At 32.9% G+C, this 20,929-nt stretch overlaps 3 protein-coding genes across 3 annotated transcripts; all 3 read left to right on the top strand.

Annotated features, from left to right (window-relative positions):
• Positions 1–527: 527 nt before the first annotated feature.
• LOC149485264 (cytochrome P450 6k1-like) lies at positions 528–9,497 on the top strand. The gene is made up of 9 exons (XM_089699993.1): positions 528–776; positions 1,291–1,491; positions 5,818–5,967; positions 6,254–6,438; positions 6,605–6,747; positions 6,951–7,069; positions 7,363–7,465; positions 8,761–9,009; positions 9,222–9,497. The coding sequence occupies exons 1-9, from the start codon at positions 591–593 to the stop codon at positions 9,392–9,394; spliced, it is 1,509 nt and encodes a 502-aa protein (XP_089556119.1). The 5' UTR covers positions 528–590; the 3' UTR covers positions 9,395–9,497.
• A 680-nt stretch (positions 9,498–10,177) lies between these two features.
• On the top strand, positions 10,178–16,823 carry LOC149485263 (cytochrome P450 6k1-like). Its single transcript, XM_089699989.1, has 10 exons — positions 10,178–10,238; positions 13,030–13,189; positions 13,494–13,694; positions 14,041–14,190; positions 14,368–14,552; positions 14,711–14,859; positions 15,175–15,293; positions 15,659–15,749; positions 16,049–16,297; positions 16,567–16,823. The coding sequence occupies exons 2-10, from the start codon at positions 13,031–13,033 to the stop codon at positions 16,737–16,739; spliced, it is 1,476 nt and encodes a 491-aa protein (XP_089556115.1). The 5' UTR covers positions 10,178–10,238; position 13,030; the 3' UTR covers positions 16,740–16,823.
• A 454-nt stretch (positions 16,824–17,277) lies between these two features.
• On the top strand, positions 17,278–20,473 carry LOC149485262 (odorant receptor 13a-like). The gene is made up of 5 exons (XM_089699612.1): positions 17,278–18,051; positions 18,174–18,273; positions 18,358–18,462; positions 18,836–18,991; positions 20,089–20,473. Exons 1-5 carry the CDS (start codon positions 17,282–17,284, stop codon positions 20,140–20,142), a joined length of 1,185 nt encoding a protein of 394 aa, XP_089555738.1. The 5' UTR covers positions 17,278–17,281; the 3' UTR covers positions 20,143–20,473.
• The last annotated feature ends 456 nt before the right edge of the window (positions 20,474–20,929 follow it).

Genomic DNA, 20,929 nt, shown 5'->3' with positions numbered 1-20,929 from the left:
GTTCTCTGAAGTAGGTGAGTACAATTCTTTCAAGATTTTCGGAAATGGAAATCTAACATAAATAAATACAAACATCTGATAATTATTTTAATTTCTTAAATAAGAATGATAGATACCTACTCGGTACCTATTTGATTTAGGGGCCGAATTAATGTAGCACAATACAGTTGTCCTTAAAATCTTGTGTGAGCTCAATTTTACTTAAAACTAACAAGCCTTTAATAAACTCAAAAAAATGATTATATTTAGCATATTAATTGCACTTTGTAAACCCACTCTAAAGCAGAATATATTATGTCGCTGTCGTCTGGTTGAATCTACTATTTGTTTGAATGACTAGCGCGTTTATTGAATGACGACATTCAATTGAATGACTAGGCCGAATGTTGATTTAACAAGCGTAACTCAACGCCCAATTCGTAAGCGAGCAAGAAGACAGTTCTCTCTTCAAAGAGCTATGTTACAATCCGGTAACTAGTTGGACGTAGACTGACGCTTGTTAAATCAACGTGCGGCCTAGTCATTCAATTGAATGTTGCCTTCAATACAGCAAGCAGCAAGTCATTCAATCAAAAAGCAAATTCAACCAGATGACGGCGACATATACATTTTTCAGGATGTTTTGGAAACTTCTTGGCGTATTAGTGATATGTGCTGTAACATGGCTGTACGTGCGCTGGACCCGCGTGCGGCAGTACTGGGTGAGGCGCGGGGTGCCGCACCTGCCGCCGCACCCCGTCATGGGGAGTCTTACCTTCCTGCAGCGACAGAACCCTGTAAGAAATTTACCATTATTTTTTATCTGAAATAAAACTGGTATGATATATATGTATATACTGTGTATGTATGATGATTGTTTTAGCGAGAGATTGTAAACATATTATGAACTAAAATAATGGGGCATCCATAAGTTACGTGACATGTCTATGGAGGGGAAGGGAAGGTCTAATCAAATATCAAATCAAAAAAAAAACACCATTTTGACTATGTGTATGGTGGAATTTATTTAACAATAGTTTTACTTTTTAAACATTCACGCATAGACCCCGCAGCTTTTCACTCTTGAGTTATCGCATAATTAGATAGATTATAATCTACCGAAAAGTAATGTGTTAAATTGTAGTGATATTTTACGGAACACAATTTTTATTAGATATTGCTTTTCTGTATTATTTAAAAAAAAATTATGTTGTATTTTGTGTATTTTATATTATTTTCAGGTAAGGTCTTGTTTTGAATTTCCGACGGATCAATCTCGCGAGATAGATTATCATATTTTATGTTTTTCAGGCAGTATGGATGATAGAATTATACCAGAAATTCAACGCACCATACATAGGAGCGTGGTGGTTCTGGCGACCAGTCTTGATCGTCCATTCGCCGGAATTAGCTCGCAATATACTCATAAAGTACTCCGCTAACTTTAGGGACAGGTTTGTGCGATCTGGCGCATCGGATCCCATTGGATCCCTTAATATATCCTTAATTAAGGTTCGTATATTTGCCCAATACCTACGTTTCTTTTTAGGATACACTTAATCATAGTATTATTTTTATTCAAAGTATATGTTATCTTCATTAATTATCCCTTAGATGTTTTAAACATTTGAAACGTCATTGACTAGTCTAAGCTTCATTAAATCACCATGTTGATCATATATTATTTGCTACTTCCATTCCGTAATTTATCTAGCGACCATTTACTTGCATTCCACAGCCCATAATTAAATGTATACCTAAAATTATTCTTATAATATGTACTCAGAAATCATAATAGACGACTGCGCATAAAAATATACGTACTTACATAAATAAAAACTGACTGGGATAACCGTTGATAACCCTTTATTTTGCGTTTTGATTATATTCAAAGTACGTACAGGATCTGAATGAATTAGCAATTGAATTCGTTTTATCATAAAACATTACGACAGAAGTGTACGCTTTTAGCACAGTAAACAGGACGAATTTGTTATTCTATTCACTGTGCTTATAGCATGCAATTTTGTTGAATTTGTATCGTGGCAAAAATAGATTGCGTCAGCGGGTTTATCCACTTCTTGTATAATATTTTTTGTAGGATTAAAAAGCTTTATAAGAACGATATAGGTATATTAAGAAGAGCTGGAACGTCAACTCATTTACACATTGCACATGTTAGGCCGGGAGATACTGACACAAAATTTCGGGTCATTTGTAACAGGATGGCGGTCTAGAGGGGTCTTAGTACGCAATGACAAAAAGAAAAATGATGGTCAGAACGCTGGTACCGGCGGACTAGTCGCGTGGGCGTTAGTCACACTCGTCGGATAAATAGCGAAAGTCCAACGATTTCTAACACAAATAAACGCACACAGATACACGATAGCCCTTAAAAAAGATGTAGGCGGTAGTGTCATGCCATACTTTTACGATGTGACTTACAGTCCGCCATACCGACGTGAATGCGTTGATTAAAAAAAAAACAATTCAACCATTTGTACCGGGCTAACTTTTGCACAGGTAACCATCGTCGTGCAGCCATTTACTAAAATCGCCATGCCATACTTTTCGGACGATTCCAAATGGTCGCCATACCGCGGAAAATCTGCAAATTTTTGAATTTTTTTTCTCGCCAAACGATTTGTACCACCCTAAATTTTTTTTTCAACAACTCCTGAATGATTATAAATAGAAGTGTGATAATTCCATACCTGTGGGAGGTGGCGAATGTGTATAAGATTTTTTTCTTATTGTAAGATTTTATTCGTAGTTTGAACGATTTGTAGCAGTATGGCACTAATTTTTCCCTTTATTAAAAGTATGGCAAATATAATAATGGTCACGTTGCATCATATACTTTCCAAAAATGCCGTACTGGTACAAATCGCCAATTCTTTTCATTTTTTTTACGTCTTGGCTTAAGTCTTACAATCATCCGCCCCATGTTTGCAATCTGCGATATTTTTTTCTAGGTAGAATTGTATACAAACAAACAGAATATAATGATCCCATACTGTAAAAAATTATTTTACGTATTGTACAGTCGTATTTTTGAAACTTGACGAATAAATTAATTTTTCAAGTATGGCAGCACTTTTTCCTCCTAAGTACTAGAAGTATGACAAATATAATAATGGTCACATTTTATCAAATACTCTCCAAAAATCCAAATGCAATACTGGTACAAATTGTTTGGCGAAAAAAAAATTTTTTTTTGCAGATTTTCGGCGGTATGGTGGCCATTTGGAATCGTCCGAAAAGTATGGCATGGCGATTTTCGTAAATGTCTGCACGATGATGATTACCTGTGCAAAAGTTAGCTTGGTACAAATGGTTGAATTGTTTTTTTTTTTTTAATCAACGCATCGCGTCAGTATGGGGGGCTGTAAGTTACACCGGAAAAGTATGGCATGACACTACCGCCTACATCTTTTTTATGGGCTATCGGTAAATTCTAAAATTTTTGTGTTACAAATCGTTTGACTTTCGCTATTTATCCGACGAGTTCGACTAACGCCCATGCGACTAGTCCGCCGGTACCAGCGTTCTGACCATCATTTTTCTTTTAGTCATTGCGTAATAAGACCTCTGTAGAACCGCCATTCTGTTACAAATGACCCGAAATTTTGTGTCAGTATCTCCCGGCCTATGTATGTGTCATATTTTGCAATTGTTTATAAATACAGGGTGATGTAATTGGTGTAGTACGAATATCTAAAAATCTATGAAGAATTTTTTGATACAGTAAATGGAAGAATTATAGACTATTTTACAGTATTTAATAAAATCATTTAATTTTTTGTTCATTTTCATTAGAAATGTCAATTTTTCTCACCAAGGTGGAAATTTGGATGATAAGGATCTTGTTAGAAAAATATAAATTTTGACTAAAATCGGCATTTTTTTTTTCAAAAATCAAATTACTAATTAATAATCAGAGTTATCACATTATTAGAAAAAAATTAAGCCAAACTATACACAATTTTAACCTACTTGATGCAATCCTCAAAGATCATGGACATAGTGTATTGCGCCTTCCACCATACCATCCAGAACTCAACCCAATAGAGTTACTATGGGGCATAATTAAAGGGAAAGTAGCATCACAAAATGTGAACTTTAACTTGAAAACTGTGGAAGAATTATTTAGAAAGGAAGCAAATGCTATTGTCTGGATATGTTTAGTGACGTTTGGAGAAAGACGCGAGAACATGAGGAAACATATATTCAATTAGAACCAAAAGTAGATAATTACACTGACTCATTTATAATAACATTAAGAAATTCCGACGGCGAGTTCTTCGAGCGATGAAAGTTTCAGTGAAGTAGAAGATTACGATTATGATTAAATAGATTCTTCTTCTTCTCTATAGATACTGCTTTCTGAATTGGTGGTAAATGTTAAAACTTGTCAACTGTTATGACGATTCAAAAGTGCTTCTAGAAGAAGTCTAATTGTATGTCTATTGTATTATCTAATTGTATTTTATTTTTGAGTTTGAGTTTAAAACCAATAGTGTGAAAATTATACAATAAATATGTAACACATATTTGTTAGCGCGTATTGGTAGGTATTACGTACTTACTACAAATATAATATTTCTTAGATATCTTTACTTGGGTTGTTGAGGAAGTGATTATGAGGAAGAGGAGGAGGAAGAGGAATTTTCACACACAAATTTAGAGGATGCGGATGAGGAAGAGGATATTTTTTTGAGGAAGAGGATGCGGATGAGGAAGCGGAAGAGGAAGCGGATGAGGATGAGGATGATAGGAAATTATAATCAAAATTAAAAAACAAAAAACTTTAAAAATTAAAAATTAAAACAAAAGCCATTCTCCTGTCTCTACATATTGATGTTTAAGGTTAGGGGAACTGTTAGCTCGCCCGATCGCGAATTTACAAAGCCTGTAAGTACTATACTATTTGAGTCACGAGCCGGACTCAGATGAGCTTTTGTTTATGCATATTACTCGAAAAAACCCACAGAAAAAACCTAATCTATATCAGTGCCAGAAGCGACATTATGCGATTTCTACAAAAAAGAACTAACTGGTAGTTATTATTAAAGCTTAAACAACTTGTTTGTTTTTTAATTTAAAATGACTTTTGACAAACATTATTTGGTAAAATATGTTTCTTCTGAGTATGAGAGAAAATGTTATATTATTATGTTTAGAGATAAGTGTTAGGCGCAGATATAAATATGGCGGTAAGACTCTACTCTTGTTCGTTAGTAGAGTCCGACTCGTAACTCAAATACATAGTTTAAATAGGCTTTTTAAAGTCGCCGACCGATCGGATCAGCATCCTCATAAATTTCCTCTAAATTTTGAGGAAGCGATAGCGGAAGAGGATTTTTTTATTTTCATTTTTGAGGATGCGGTAACGGTAGAGGAACCCAAAATATTGCGGAACTTCCGCATTATGAGGAAGCGGAAGAGGAATCCTCAACAACCCTAATCTTTACTCGACCAAAGTCAGGACAAGACTGCTCCGCAACTGCAGAAGACGTCCGTTATTTAAATCATTATCAAAACAACCATCCGTGTGTTGGGAGTGAGCGCACGTGTTATTTGTATTGTTTTTATGACTGAATTTTAATTATTATTTGATAATTGAATAATTATTAATACTTTTATCCATTTTTATTTATTTATTTATTTATTTATTTGTCTACAACGCACCCATTTTACAATTCAAGTCTAAAATGAAACTAGAGTCGCATTTATTTTTGAACATACTGTAAGTGAAATTGCATAAGTGTGAGTACTGTGAACATGCCAGCTTTCCTTAATTGACCGATAGATAATTAATTGTTTCATTTTTTACAGGAACCACAATGGTCTATAATTCGGCGCCGATTAACTACGGCATTTACGGCTTCAAAACTAAAAGCTTTCCAAAACTTATATGATACAAAATCTAACGAATTGATCCAACGCATTGAATCCTCGAAGGATAAAACTAAAATAAATTTGCGGGTAAGTTGTTTATTTGCTCGCTGCGCCGGGATAAAATTTAAAAAATATAGCCTTCCGCCCGCGGCTTCGCCCTCTGTGTCAAAGGAAATTACCATGAAAAGGAGATGTTTCACGGAAAAAGTAGCCTATAAAAAATAAAAGTAGCCTCTGGGCTCTTAATTATCCAGACCTAAAAATCAAATAAAATAGCGCTCACTTGCGATTTGCGACGTGAAAAAAAAGATAAACAAACACATTTTCGCATTTGACAGTTTCATATTTAACTTACGACCAATTTTCTTCCCAGAATCTGTTCACAGACTATACGACGGATATAATTGGTACAGCTGCTTTTGGTGTCAAAACGAACGCCACCCTCACAGGGGAAGATCCCATGAGGGTTGTTACTAAAGCCTTCATGAATTTCGACTTGTATAGAGGACTTTGTTGGAGCAGTATTTTTTTTATACCAGAACTTGTGGATATTTTTAGGTAAAAAACTTTGTTGTTTCTACAGACTTCGACGTTACAATAACGTCTCAAATATGCCATTCAAATATTATGCTATTTTCTAGAACTCAATTCTACATAGGTAGGTACGTTGTATTTATTGTTTTGTATATATTTGTTTTAATTTAATATTCTTATTCATCTATAGGTTTTCGTTATTCCCTAAATGGGCTACAGATTACTTTAGGAAAGTTTTACGAATCGCATCGGAACAGAGAAAGGAGGAAAACAGAGATTTACTTAACCCAAAGGATTTACTTGATGCGCTTCTCAGCCTTAAAGATAAAGATGGTAAAGGAATAATAATACTCAGTTTTATTAAGATTGAGTAATGACTAATGAGTATATCACATTTTCAATACAATTTTTTCGTTAGTTAAATTTTTTCAGAAATTTTTAATAACGATATACTTTTGACTGGCTTTTCAATATCGTTTCAAATATGGTCAATTTAGAGAAATAAATGTATATTTTATGCTCGAATACGTTTCCAGACGTTTCCGATGATATAATAGTAGCAAATGCAGCCATGTTACTATTTGGTGGGTTTGAGACTTCTGGCTCCATAATAAGCTTTGCATGTTATGAACTCGCTTTTCAACCCGAAATGCAGGTACTTAAACAACGATTTATTAAGAAATTTTTAAGAATTCGAAAAAAGAAAATTTCCGACAAAGATACGGACGATTTTATTATTTAAAGAATAATCAACATTAGTGTTACTTTAAAGAATGTCATCCATCTTACCATTACACTTCGAAAAAACTGTACCTAATAACACAAAATATAGTACACAAATAGGAGCTGCTATAAAACCTAATATAAATGCATCGGTAATATAAAAACAAATGCATCGGTGAAAATAAATATTTATGTACTAGAATGTAGATAATTTTCTCGTTTCAGGATAAACTATATGCAGAATTAGTTCAAGTAAAAAATGACAATGAAGATGGTCTTGACATAGCAAAACTTGCTGAATTACAGTTTTTGAACTGCATTATTAAAGGTAATTTTTTCAATTAGATTGTATATTCCAGATTTTTCAGCATTTTTCTTTTCTACTCGTATTGCTTCGCTCCTGTTTGTCTTAGCGTGATGATATACAGGGTTACTTGTAAAACACCAGCAACCTCGCAGGACAAGATAGCTAACTGTAACATCATAAGTAACAACATTTCTTCTACGACTATTGGCATAATGCAATAAATTATTTTTAAATTATTTTTTAAGCTTTTATTGTACCCTCCTAACATTTGTACATCTATGTTCTATTCATTATCGAAAGGACGACGCGACGCCCCCTTTCCCCTCTCGTTCGCTTCTTGTTTACGTAATTTTTGGGATGCGCGTAGAGTTTACAATATTAAATTATACAAAATTAAATCTAACAAATTATCAAAAGTCGTAGAACAAATGTTGTTACTGTTAGCTATCTTGTCCTGCGAGGTTGCTGGTGTTTTACAAGTAACCCTGTATAGCCTACTGCCTAGGCCCTAGTGCCTTCCTCAATAAATGGGCTATTTAACACTGAAATAATTTTTCAAATAGGACCAGTACTTCAAGCAAACAAACTCTTCATGTTTATAATGATATTCTGTAATCTACAAACCAACATTAATCTGTCGTAAATATTAAGTCCTACAGTTTTATAATAGACTTAATAATATATTAGATAATAACCAGTTTTTTTTTACATTGGTAATGATATGTGATTAGAAATCTCTGTACCGCCGGTTTTGAGCGATAAATATAATTATAATCTAATTATAATTGTGATACCATTCAAGATTTAGATTTTATAGATGATTAGCGGTAGAGCTTAAAGAATACAAAAACTGTATGGTTTTAATGGATTCAGAAATAACACGTCATTTTGAGATATATTATTTAAAGATAAAAGCAACTATGTAAGTACTAGTTATTCTTACGAGATAAAAATTAATCATTGCGAACATTGACGTTTGTAGCACGATAAGGCGGAATATGGGCGGAAAGTATAATTATATAGAAAATACATTATAACAACATTTAGAGATTTAGCTAGGATTTAGAAAAAACTGATATATTGTATACTTACCTAAGGCATAATGAATATTCAATCATAATTTTATTCGGATCTAGTATATATATTGGAATAAATTTATTCTGTAGAATGCTCCAGGAATATAATTGCTTAGATGTTCGTTGATAATTGATATATTTATACCCATTTATTAATTACTTTATTAACTCATAAACTCTTATTGATAATAGATACATTTTACATACTAAAACCGTAATAAACAAATCTACAAATTTTAGAAGCCCTTCGGAAATATACTCCCATGGGTTGGTTAGACCGAGTTGCCTCAAAGGATTACAAAATCGACGACAAGGTAACCATTCCCGCTGGTATGCCGGTCTACATCAACGCTATTGGCATGCATTATAATGAAGATTTGTTCCCGCAGCCTAAGGAATTTCGTCCAGAACGATTCTTGCCAGAAAACGAAAAAGATATTAAGCAAGCTACGTACATGCCGTTTGGGGAAGGACCTAGGAATTGTATTGGTAAGATTTCTTTTAAATAGGACTATTGGTGTTCGTTAAAATTTTGGATCCGTATTCAGACAGTCTGCATATACCTATAATACCAGTGTCTTTAAAACAACTTGGCAATATGTACCTACATTCCTCTTAACCTATATTCTTAAGTGTGTATCTAGTATCATTTTCTTTTATTTTGTTTTTATTTTAAGATAATATTTTTATTTTATTTTCAGGGCAAAGATTCGGTCTCGTAACAGTACGACATGCTTTAGCGAACATGGTATTAAAATATAAATTAAGTCCGGTAGAAAACGCAACGAAACCAAACGATCTGGAATACGACAAAAGGGCACTTTTCATTTTACCAGGAGAAATACTTCGTATTAATTTTATCCCTAGACGTTAAAATGTGTCAAATTTATTACCTATTAATTTTATGATCTTTATAAATGTATAATTGTTTTTCAGAATAAAGTTTTTAAGTGATTTTTCGTATTATTATGTCCCTCCTCCTCTATTTAGTTCAGAATTCCAAAATTAATAGGTGTAGGAAATGACTACTAACTACTACACATTAATATCTATGTAGGTTTTGCTGCTGCTCACTGCTTTTGTATGGTATTCATAGCGAATTTTAGTAAATAATGCGAATGTGGAGTAATTTAGAAAACTTGTGAATACAACATGGTGGCATCCTAATAGCATTCATATTTATTACAACAATCACTAGGTTGTGATAACTTTACATTATTTGTTTAAATTAACAGTATTTATTTTTTATTTTTTTAAACCTAAAGATTTACCCCTTTTACCCCTTGTTGGTTTAGTTAATTTATTGACAATACAAATATTAGAGTAGACAAATAAACACAAACCTTGAGGCAAAAAATATGATCAATATTAGATATTGAAAACATCGGCTAAAATGTCTAGCTACTAAAATCTTTAAAAGTCAAGGTTGGGCAAACTAAACGTGGTTTGATTTTTAAAAAATAAATCCTTTTACAAAAAATCTATTGCACTGCAGAGTACACTTCAATAAGACAAGATAATACGTAATACATTAGATCTTTTGGTTGTCGTTTTGCTTAGTGCCCTGAGTACATGATATATTTTAAACAATTTGATAACATTTAAATAATATGTATGTACAAAGTTTTTGATGATAGTATGATATTGTTTGCGATGGATTGATGAAATTCAGAAGTGTCAGTGTTTAGCAGTGTTTAGCAGCAATAATTATTTGCCATGTATGTATTTTTTTAAATATTTTGTTTATGTTTTAGTGTATGTACGATTAAAAAAAATAGTGTTGTTAGTAAAACTTGTAAGTATAGGTATATATAAAAATAAAACGTGATATTTACTGGCTCATGTGTGAAAAATAATCTGCGAATTGGTATTAGAAAACATGCAAAAATAAAAATAATATTTTAGATCTACAATATTGAGTCGACGTACCTAACTACTATAAATATATTTTTAGGTTTATACATTTTTTTATTTAAAATAAAATATCGCCAACTTTGTCAAAACTATACTAGATATTCAGATTGATGTATGAATCAATTTTTAAAATAGGTGATAATAAAAAATAACTAGCTGACCGGTGTCCATATAAAAAATATAGTTTATGAATGTGATAAATAAAGAATAGAAGATAAAGAAAGGTAGTTTTTCGTTGGAGAATTAATTTTTAATACTTTTTTAGTACTTACTTATCTAGTTTACCTAATACAAAAAAATCCTCAAACTAAAGAACGTAACATTCTTGAAAAAGGCTGTTGCTGTATATTGGCGCTGAATATAAGTTAAAATACTTAATGCTTTTGGCGTTGCTCGACACGTTTCATGCTGTCGCATGATATAGATAGGTACCATATAAACTTGCATATGCACTTATGCAGTCCCTGCAAGTGTAGGTATTTGTGTCGTCGTCGATGAACAACAACACAGTTGACATCATCAATTCGACAGTAGATTCCCATAGGACTTTTACCCCCTATTGCAAGGCAACCAACTCTGAATATAAAGAAAAAAAAATAACACGCTACAAACTTAGAACTTTAAGTACACCAAATTTCATGAACCCGTAGTTTCGGTGTGATAAGTTGTTTAGATTCGTATATACAGATCAGCAGACAGACAGGCAAATATTTTTTTAATAGGTGCTGTACATCTATTTGCGAGTACGTGAGTTTGCGAGTACCTACTCACCTTCAAAATGCATGTAGATACCTATCATGAATCATCACCTTAAAATGTTCGACGTGTTACAATAGGTATATCTGTGCAATGGTAGATTGAGAAAGTTGTAAGATTTTATAAATCCTATAAGATTTAAGTAGCAATAGACGGCGTAAACAACGTCAAGGACAAGGTTATTTAATTATGATAATATCTCCTTGCTAAATTTTTGGAAGAGCGCTTATCGAATGAAGATTAGGTATCGACCTTTGATAGGACACTCAATATGAGCATCAATAATTTAGTACAATGTTGTAAATGCGACAAGCATGAAATATATTTTATTTTACAATTATACTATAGGAATTCTTTCTTTTTTACAAATTAATTAATCACCCTTTATCCATTCTACGTCACTAACTTATAATATTACTAAGGTACTCTGTGTATTCTATCTTAAAATGTCGTGAGGTTAGGTACTTTCAATTTATGCTTATATTAACTACCCTCAATTTGTTGTTATTTTTGTTTGTTTCTATTATCAGTCTTACTTACAATGTTAAGGGTTAACATGATTGTAAATACTTATATTTTTTTGTAAGTGATTTCATATAATATATTCTATTGCGAAATAAATGTCTCTAACTGTAATTTTTATCTCTTTGCCCGCAACACAACTGTCACATTTAATGAAAATTTTAATATTTGTTTAGTGAAAAGGAGAACTGGATATTTAAATCAGAAACGAAGCAGCGAGGTAAAAGCTAGTTTACAGCCGCGCGCGCTTCGCTTTCGAGGACTGCCTACAATATTCTGTAGCTGCTTCATGAATTATCGTAGTGAATTATAATACATATCTAAAAATAAGTCGGGTTTTCCTTTCTGACGCTATAACTCCAGAACGCACGAACCGATTTCCACGGCTTTGCATTTGTTGGAAAGGTCTCGGGCTCCGTGAGGTTTATAGCAAAGAAAAGGTGTCTCTGGTGGCGAAACGGAGTTCGCCGGGTTTGCTAGTGAATTATAAGAAAAGGCATTTTTAACAACTTCAGTTAGTAAACCGTATCGTCAGCTATTTATTTTAATAGAAAAAACATCCGACGCCTCAGTTTATCACAGCTCTTATTTTTTATAACCACCGGTTACATTTGTGTGTTACATATAAGGTGAATCTAATATTGGGTCTATCACCTTGTAAAAATGTCAAAACGCCTCAATCACGTAAGTAACAAATAAACAAACAGAAAAAAAAATATTTAGTGTTTAGAAATGTGCTGGTGACTGTTTTATTATATACCTACTAGCTTTCCGCCCGCGGCTTCGCCCGCGTTTTCAAAGAAAAACCCGCATAGTTCCCGTTCCCGATTTCCGGGATAAAACCTATCCTATGTGTTAATCCAAGTTACCCTCTATAATATGTATGCTAAATTTTATTGCAATCGGTTTTGTAGTTTTTACGTGAAAGAGTAACAAACATCCATACATCCATACTTACAAACTTTCGCCTTTATAATAGTAAGTAGGATGTATTAAGTAGGTATTATAAGTAAAGACATAGATAGGTTTCATATCTGCACCTGTAGTGATATCACCTAAAATATCTTAAACCTCATATCAATCGGTAAGTTAGATAGATTTATATCGAAAGCAGTGATTTGATAGTATAAGACACTAGGTACTTACTATTATCTATTATATATCTTAGTATTATTTTTAAATTTGATAGATTAAATTGTAGTTAGACACCTATAATAATTTGCAACAATTCTAGACGATTAGGAACTAGGACTATGAGGTTACTATAGTTAAGAGTTATTTATAGTTTGTTTATTACAAAACACAATTTCTTTGCAGAATGTTCGGAACACTACTTATATTAGCGGTGATATGTGCTCTAACATGGCTGTACGTGCGCTGGTCGGGCGTGCGGCAGTACTGGGCGAAGCGCGGGGTGCCGCACATGCCGCCTCACCCCGTCATGGGGAGTCTTACCTTCCTGCAGCGACAGAACCCCGTAAGAAATATCCTATATAATGGAATAATAAAAGAAACTTGCAGTTTATAAAGCTTATGGAACATGCAATTGTTTCATAGCATACACAATCACTCCAATTTAATCGGTGGATAAATAATGAATATATGCATATTAGGTATTTTGACATTTATAATAATGAGCAGAGGAATGATTAATGAAGGATCCGTTTTGCTTCTTACTCAACTTTCTTACTTTTACAATTAATGAAGGTATTCAAAATTAAAATTGTAATTTCCTATACAAATTCAATTTTGCAATAAGTACTTATTCTTTCACTTTTCAGACAATATGGATGATAGACATGTACCAAAAGTTCAAATCACCCTACACAGGGGTGTGGTGGTTCTGGCGACCGGTTCTTCTTATTAATTCACCGGAGTTGGCGCGAAATGTCCTCGTTAAAGACGCGGCCAATTTTAGAGACAGATTTACAAGCTCCGGCGTTTCCGATCCTATTGGAGGACTCAATTTATTCACCATAAAGGTTTTTTTCTAATCTTCATCTATTTATTAAACTAGGTACACTCGTACGTACAAACTTCACATTATTATTATTCGCTATTAAGTCATTATTCACGTGAAAGCCGAACATATTTCCATCCCCTATTTAAGTGTGTATCCTTCCGTGGGAAAAAGTAACCTGTGCTTTTTCTCAAGGTTTCTCAAGGTCTGTTCCAGTTTTCGTAATTTAAATTGTTTCTATGGTTTATATGTGCTCAACACACAGTCACGTACGCATGTTCGTATAATATCAGTAGGGATGTTAATTTACTCGATTTGTGTACCTACATAAAAACAATGTTAATAAAAATGCATTTTTATTATTACAGGATCCACAATGGTCTTCAGTACGCCGCCATTTAACCAACGTATTTACTGCTTCCAAACTGAAGGCCTTACAGGATCTTTTTACATCTAAGTCAAAAGATTTGATACATGTACTAAAAACTTCCGAAGACAATAGTAAAATCAATCTTAGAGTGAGTAATTTTTACATTTCTTTGTCGGGATGACCTAGGCCGAGACACATTCGCACAAACCGAGCTGCTTCGCGCAGCAATTACTTCGCAAGGCTTCTCGCTCTGTGTGGATCCCCCTTATTGATTTGTTTTAGTAAAAGAAATAACAAATTATTGATATTTTCATGATATTTGCAGTATCTGTTAACGGACTTTACCACTGATATTATTGGAACTGCCGCGTTTGGTGTAAAGACGAATGCTATTCTCACTGGCGAAGATTCCATGAGGCTGGTCACTAAAGCTTTTATGGAATTTAACTGGTACAGAGGTCTTTGTTGGAGCAGTGTATTCTTCTTTCCTGAATTAGTGGATATTTTCAGGTAGATATTTATTTATCGTGAAATATCCCATAACTTACTTACAATTGGCATACATAAATATTTGGCGTTGATTGTAAATTGTAAAATTTTAGTAAAATTCAGCAGAATAGAATATTGGTTTTTTATCATCTATTAATAGCGTTTGTATGAATTTACAGATTTACTGTATTCCCTAAATGGGCTACAGATTATTTCAAAAAAGTTCTAGGGATTGCATCGAAACAGAGAAGGGAAGAGTTAAAAGATTTAAGTAGCCCAAGAGATTTGCTGGATGCTCTGCTGACCCTTAAAGAAAATGATAAACAAGGTACTTTTTTACTACTAAATTATTAAGACGCACGCACTTCTCTTCCATTGGTAATGACATTCTTAAATTAACTTATTCTTAGTCATCTTATTGTCTAAAATTCAGTTTTATCAAGATGTAATAACAAAGAATAACACTTGGGGCAATTTCATTAAATGCATCTGTTGTTTTGAGCGATTTTCTTTTAACAGGTAAGTCCTGCCAGAAATAAATATATTTTATTGGTTATAAAGATCTTTAAATCGGTAATAAAATTCATACTTCTTAAACTACTATTTAAAAGATAAACGTAATTTGGTATTAACTTTTTCATAGACATGAGTGATGACTTGGTAGTGGCGCAAGCTGCTCTCTTCCTATTTGCGGGCTTCGACACGTCTGGATCTAGTTTAACGTTTTCTATTTACGAACTAGCCTTCCAGCCTGAATTACAGGTAAAGAAACCTTTTTATAATATCCGGCAAACGTTGTTCTGCCTTACTCTTATCATTTAGGGGTATGAAAAAATAGATGTTGGCCGATTCTCAAACCTACCCGATATGCATACAAAATTTCATGAGAATCGGTCCAGCCGTTTTGGAGGAGTATGGTAACTAACATTGTCACACGAGAATTATAGAGATTATAACATTAATCATAGGCTATTTACTTTGTTGGGACTCCTCACTACAGAATAGTGGAATACTCTATTAAATAGCAATGTCTAATCTCATTCTAGAAATGTTTATTGACAATGTTATCTATTGTATTTAAGCCAGGAAACAAAAATCTGTTTTTATATAAAAATGTTATTTTCTAGGATAAGTTGTATGAAGAGATATCACAAGTCGAAGGTGAATTAGATTTGACAAAGCTCGGCGAACTGGTGTATCTTAACTGTGTTATAAAAGGTACGACGTGTAATGTGTATTCCAAAGTTTAAACTAAAACAACACGTTTTTATTAAATCTAGGAATAAAGATCTGTGAGATAATGTTAACTTCAATCCAAGCAAAAATTTTTATAATACTTCTAATAATAATTATTGAATAGAAAAAAAATCGATATCGAATTTTGTGCTATTTATAAAATTCGATATCGATTTTTTTTCTATTAATTGAAATAGCTTCCCCAAAGAAAGAAGTTTCATTTATCGTTAATGAAATCCTAAACACATAGTGTAATAATTGTACCCTTATTTTTATTCCAGAGGGTCTCAGAAAATATGCACCTCTAGGTTGGTTAGACCGTATTGCAGCCAAGGATTACCAAGTAGACGACAAACTAACCATTCCCGCGGGAACACCGGTATATGTCAATGGTATCGGCATGCATTACGACGAAGACCTCTTCCCGGAACCGAGGAAATTCCTTCCCGATAGATTCTTGCCGGAAAACGAAAAGAATATTAAGCCATTTACGTTTATGCCGTTCGGCGAAGGACCTAGGAATTGTATCGGTTAGTTTTACTATTTATTTACAATTATTATTATAGATTGATATTAATTTTAAGTTTTTCTTTGCTTCTTACTGTAATATTTATTAATAACCGATGATCCGATTCATAATCAGATAATTAACTAGGTACTACTTAGTACAATAACGTCAGGAGACTGAGAACATAGTACGATATTACGTACTAGACCTATAGATTATTAATTGAAATCATTGAATATTATATTATTTGGAATCCTTTTACACTTATTTACCTATCTTTATTTATTTCAGGAAAAAGATTCGGCCTCATCGTTCTACGACATGCACTCGCCTACTTAATAATGAATTTCAAAATTGTGCCTTTACCCAACGGACCGAAACCTGACGAAATTGTATTTGATAAGCACAGTCTCATTTTAGCCCCAGGGCAAACTGTTAATCTCCAATTTATTCCAAGAAACTAGTAAAATGATTGAATTTTTTACAAGGTTTTTAGTAGTACATATATTTTCATGAAATAAAATCCAGCTATGTGAATGTGTTTTTCTTTTTTAAAAATATCCTATTTCACGCATAATAAAAAGGTGAAACTTCTTTAGACCCGTTGAGAGTAAAATTTCATGGTCGCGTCATAGAAATACCGTCACGTCACGGTTACAGAGTAAGGCGACGATTTTGTTATCTTTGAATTTTGCCAAAGAAGTTTCACTTCTGACACGTGTGCTCGGCATTCACGTTCTTTTTATATAAAGTGATATGATATGTGTATTGTGTAATTTCCTCATCAGCATGTCCATTATAGTCTACAGGAAAATACATGTTTATTGCCTAACGAAGACAGTCAATCAATCAGTATCATTTTTAATATGTGCTTTTATATCCATGGAAAGATTGACAGTATATGAAGTGAATTGTATTAAAAAGATTACCGTTGTCAGTATCAGATACAAATTCTCAGGCTTCATACTATTTTAGAATTAGTACGACAAGAGTTAAGTTGAACACAATGTCAACACTAAAATTTAATCGGGAATATAAAATTGCAAATATTGCTCTGAAAATCGGCCGATCTAGTCCCTATGCTACTTATGATATTTGGCATAAAATTAATACTTTCGTTTATGTTTTCGTCAGCTGTTTTTGTTTTGTGTTCCTTACTTATTCAATCATTTTTCACGATATACCCAAACAAAATTACAGTGAAGCTACTAAAAATGTATTAATGACTATCATCGCAACTATAATAGTGTTTAAGTTAATAATTCTCTATCACCACCGTCTCTCTGTTATGAGATTGATACAAACAATGGACGAAGATTATGAAGCGGCGCAACATTTCCCGGAAGAGGATAAATCCGTTATACTTAAATATTCGCAAAAGGGGAAAAGTATCTGCGTAATTTGGTGTTTCATAGCTGGATACACGGCTTTAGTATTTCCCTCTAAAGCTATATATTCTATGGTATGTTCATATATCAACGGGGAGTTTACATTGGTTCCGATGTTTGATATGACTTATCCCCAATTTATTAACGATCATAAGTATGAGCCGTTTGTCTATTGCCTCTTATTTCTTGTGACATCGTTATTTGCTTTATTTGCGAGCTCGATGTACATTGGTTTTGATCCCTTGGCGCCTATTTTCGTATTACACTCGTGCGGTCAGCTTCACCTGCTTAGTCGAAGGATACTGAAAATTTTTGATGAAAATTGTCATCGAAGTGACGTTAAGAGAAATTTAAAGAACATTAACATTAAACTGGCGTCTATATACAGGTAAGATGCAACATTATAAACTACTAAAAAAATGAATGGCAAATACTACTGTAGGTATAATACAAACATTGTCTACATAATGGCGTTATACATTTTAACAATGATAAAAATTCACTTTTCAGTTTTGTTAAGGAAGTGCAGGATGTATTTACTGTTATGTTTGAGTACAATTTGAAAATAACTACTATTTTAATCCCCATGGCTGCTTTTCAAATATTTGAGGTACATAATATATCATCTCAAATTTAATAGGTTATAACAACATGCTAATAAAATCATAAATAACATGATTTACTTTTGTTTCAGTCATTACGACGTTATGAATTTAATGCGGAATTTACAGTGTTTTTCTTTGGAACTCTCTGTCATTTTTACTTTCCCTGTTATTACAGTGATCAATTGATGGAAACGGTAGTCGAATTTTTTGTATATATTATTGAGGCTTTAAATGGATTCATGTCCATTTCCAATAAAAACACCTGACTATTTATTGGCATATTTTCGAAAGTCTGATGAACGATTTTGCAGCTTAAAAAATCTTAATTTTAACTGCATATACCAATTAACAAAAACTAGGAGTTTCGGACAATAATATGTGCCTATCATCTATTAGTTTTATTTTAAGAAACAATTTTGCAGTGCACAGGGGCGCCCACTCCGAAAGTTCGCGATTAAAGTTTCTTTAATTTTAATAATTGTAAAGTTACTATCATTTGGTTACAGTAGATTAAGAACTCTAAATTGTACAACTACTTATACACTAAACTTTTTTTTTCATATGTAGAGTGAAATGATGCGACAAGCAATTTACTCATGTGGTTGGGAGAACAATACAAGTATAGAAAATAAAAAAATTATTCTATTCATGCTGACAAGGACAACAATACCGCTGGTTATCCGCACTATATTCTATCCAATTTGTCTTGACACTTTTGCAGAGGTAAGTTAATTAAGTAACTGAAATGATATTATCTACATATTTAACATATTGTTAAAAACCAGGCAAATTCCACGATTGACCGTAACGATAACGCCTTTTTACTTTCCTTGGAAAAATTCTAAAACCTATAAAACTGCATTTTAAAAAATTGAAAACGAACACGCACTGCGCCAGCTCGCATAGGAAAAAGCTCCCCCACATAAGATCGGCGTGAGATATCAAGTCCCAATCTAGCATATGAATGCGTTAAATTTTAATGTCTCGAGTCACTTCCTATCATACTATCATACTCATGATGAACGAAAAAACACTAATAATGATACGTAAAACACAAAACATTTATGCTTATTCACCGATAAAGTAAATTGGTAAAGTGTGTGTTGGAACTTGGAACATGTGCAGAGAAGGGTTCCGAAGTATAACATGAAACTTATACCTTTGCGGAATTTTATTACTTTTACCTTAACATTATATTTCAATACTTTCTTGTCTATTACAATAAATTACCCAAAAACATTATAATAATTATATAGTTTTTACGATAAAAAGGCCGTTACCCCCATGGGTAGGTAGCGTTAGTACACCTGTCTCTATCATAATAATCTATACTAATAGCATCTAATAGTATAAACTATAAAGCTTGAAGAGTTTGTTTGTTTGTTTGTTTGAACGCGCTAATCTCAGGTCCGATTTGAAAAATTCTTACGGTGTTAGATAGCCCATTTATCGAATTTTATTATATCATCTGCACGCTAAGACGAACATGAGCGAAGCAATGCGGGTGAAACCGCGCGGCACAGCTAGTCATAGATGCAGTCAGTCACAAATACATTAAAATTTGAATGAACGAATTTATTTAGATTCCAATAATTCATAAAAATAAATTATATATAGTTCTGTTTCTGAATGAATATTATACCTTACCAAGTGTGTATTTTTAAATTTTAATTTTGTTCACTAATCAATATAGGTAATATTGGTGTATACTCGTGGTGCTTGGTGATTGGTGCTCCCCTATCGCAGCATAAAAAAAAAAAAAAAAAAAAAAAAAAAATACCTAATATCTGAAACCTACTCACACTTTTTTTTTGTTTCAGATGTGTCGTCAATCCTTTGCAATTTATAATATTATGAATGCGGCATGGGTTTAGTTAACATATTGTGCAATAATATTAAGCTGCAAATATTCCTTAAAAATGCAACCTTTTTTGTGAGGATGGTGGTTGTGAGGAAAATATTTTATTTTGCCCCCGGGTTTGTCCATGGACCATGGTAGCAACAGGGCGGGACACCTAGTAATGAATAAAATAGGCACCTAGTTACATGAATTCTTTATAGATTGTTTATATAGATTGTAGAACATTGTACGCTTAACAAAGAATTTTAATACTCGTAGAATTTCCCATTATGTAGTTATTTAGTTAAGATAATTTTACGATAGCACCTATACATATTATGTTTGAAAATAAAGCTGAGTCAGAATTTGAAAACAATGTTATTTTATTTGCATTTCATACATACTTCACAGTTTATGAATGAAATTCTTGTTTCGATAAGTGCCACACCAGAAACAAAATGAATAGTCACGATCATGTCACGATTCTCAATTGCGTTGATAAGAAGCAATCCGTAGATATATTATATAAATTTATTATTTTATTTTTTACTAGTGGTCCGCCCCGGCTTCGCCTGTGGTACTTATTTCGCAATAAAAGGTAGCCTGTCCTTTCTCGTTTATCAAAATATCTCCATACCAAATTTCATGCAAATTGGTTCAGTAGTTTAGGCGTGATTGAGTAACAGACAGACAGACAGAGTTACTATATTAGTATGGATAAACAACGACTCCACAAATCGTTAAATAAGTAGGTTAAGTTGTATCTATTTGAGAACACATCATTTGATAAGAACCTAATTCTCATATTATGTACCAATACA

The sequence above is a fragment of the Colias philodice genome, chromosome 10 (assembly GCF_061535455.1).
Source record: "Colias philodice isolate Cphi_HAF_F1 chromosome 10, ilColPhil1 Martin Lab GWU primary, whole genome shotgun sequence".
In the NCBI taxonomy this organism is placed as follows: Eukaryota; Metazoa; Arthropoda; class Insecta; order Lepidoptera; family Pieridae; genus Colias; species Colias philodice.
The sequence above is the reverse complement of the archived record's forward strand: the minus strand, read 5'-3'. Positions and strand labels throughout refer to the sequence as shown.

Excerpts from the sequence above, each read along its gene's own strand:
- LOC149485264 (XM_089699993.1), top strand. The coding sequence starts at position 591 with ATGACGGCGACATATACATTTTTCAGGATGTTTTGGAAACTTCTTGGC. Across the intron at positions 7,070-7,362 it reads CTTTTCAACCCGAAATGCAG|GATAAACTATATGCAGAATT; the intron begins GTACTTAAACAA and ends TTCTCGTTTCAG. Across the intron at positions 7,466-8,760 it reads TTTGAACTGCATTATTAAAG|AAGCCCTTCGGAAATATACT; the intron begins GTAATTTTTTCA and ends TACAAATTTTAG.
- LOC149485263 (XM_089699989.1), top strand. The coding sequence starts at position 13,031 with ATGTTCGGAACACTACTTATATTAGCGGTGATATGTGCTCTAACATGG. Across the intron at positions 14,553-14,710 it reads GAATTAGTGGATATTTTCAG|ATTTACTGTATTCCCTAAAT; the intron begins GTAGATATTTAT and ends ATGAATTTACAG. Across the intron at positions 16,298-16,566 it reads AGGACCTAGGAATTGTATCG|GAAAAAGATTCGGCCTCATC; the intron begins GTTAGTTTTACT and ends TATTTATTTCAG.
- LOC149485262 (XM_089699612.1), top strand. The coding sequence starts at position 17,282 with ATGTCAACACTAAAATTTAATCGGGAATATAAAATTGCAAATATTGCT. Across the intron at positions 18,052-18,173 it reads AAACTGGCGTCTATATACAG|TTTTGTTAAGGAAGTGCAGG; the intron begins GTAAGATGCAAC and ends TTCACTTTTCAG. Across the intron at positions 18,274-18,357 it reads CTGCTTTTCAAATATTTGAG|TCATTACGACGTTATGAATT; the intron begins GTACATAATATA and ends CTTTTGTTTCAG.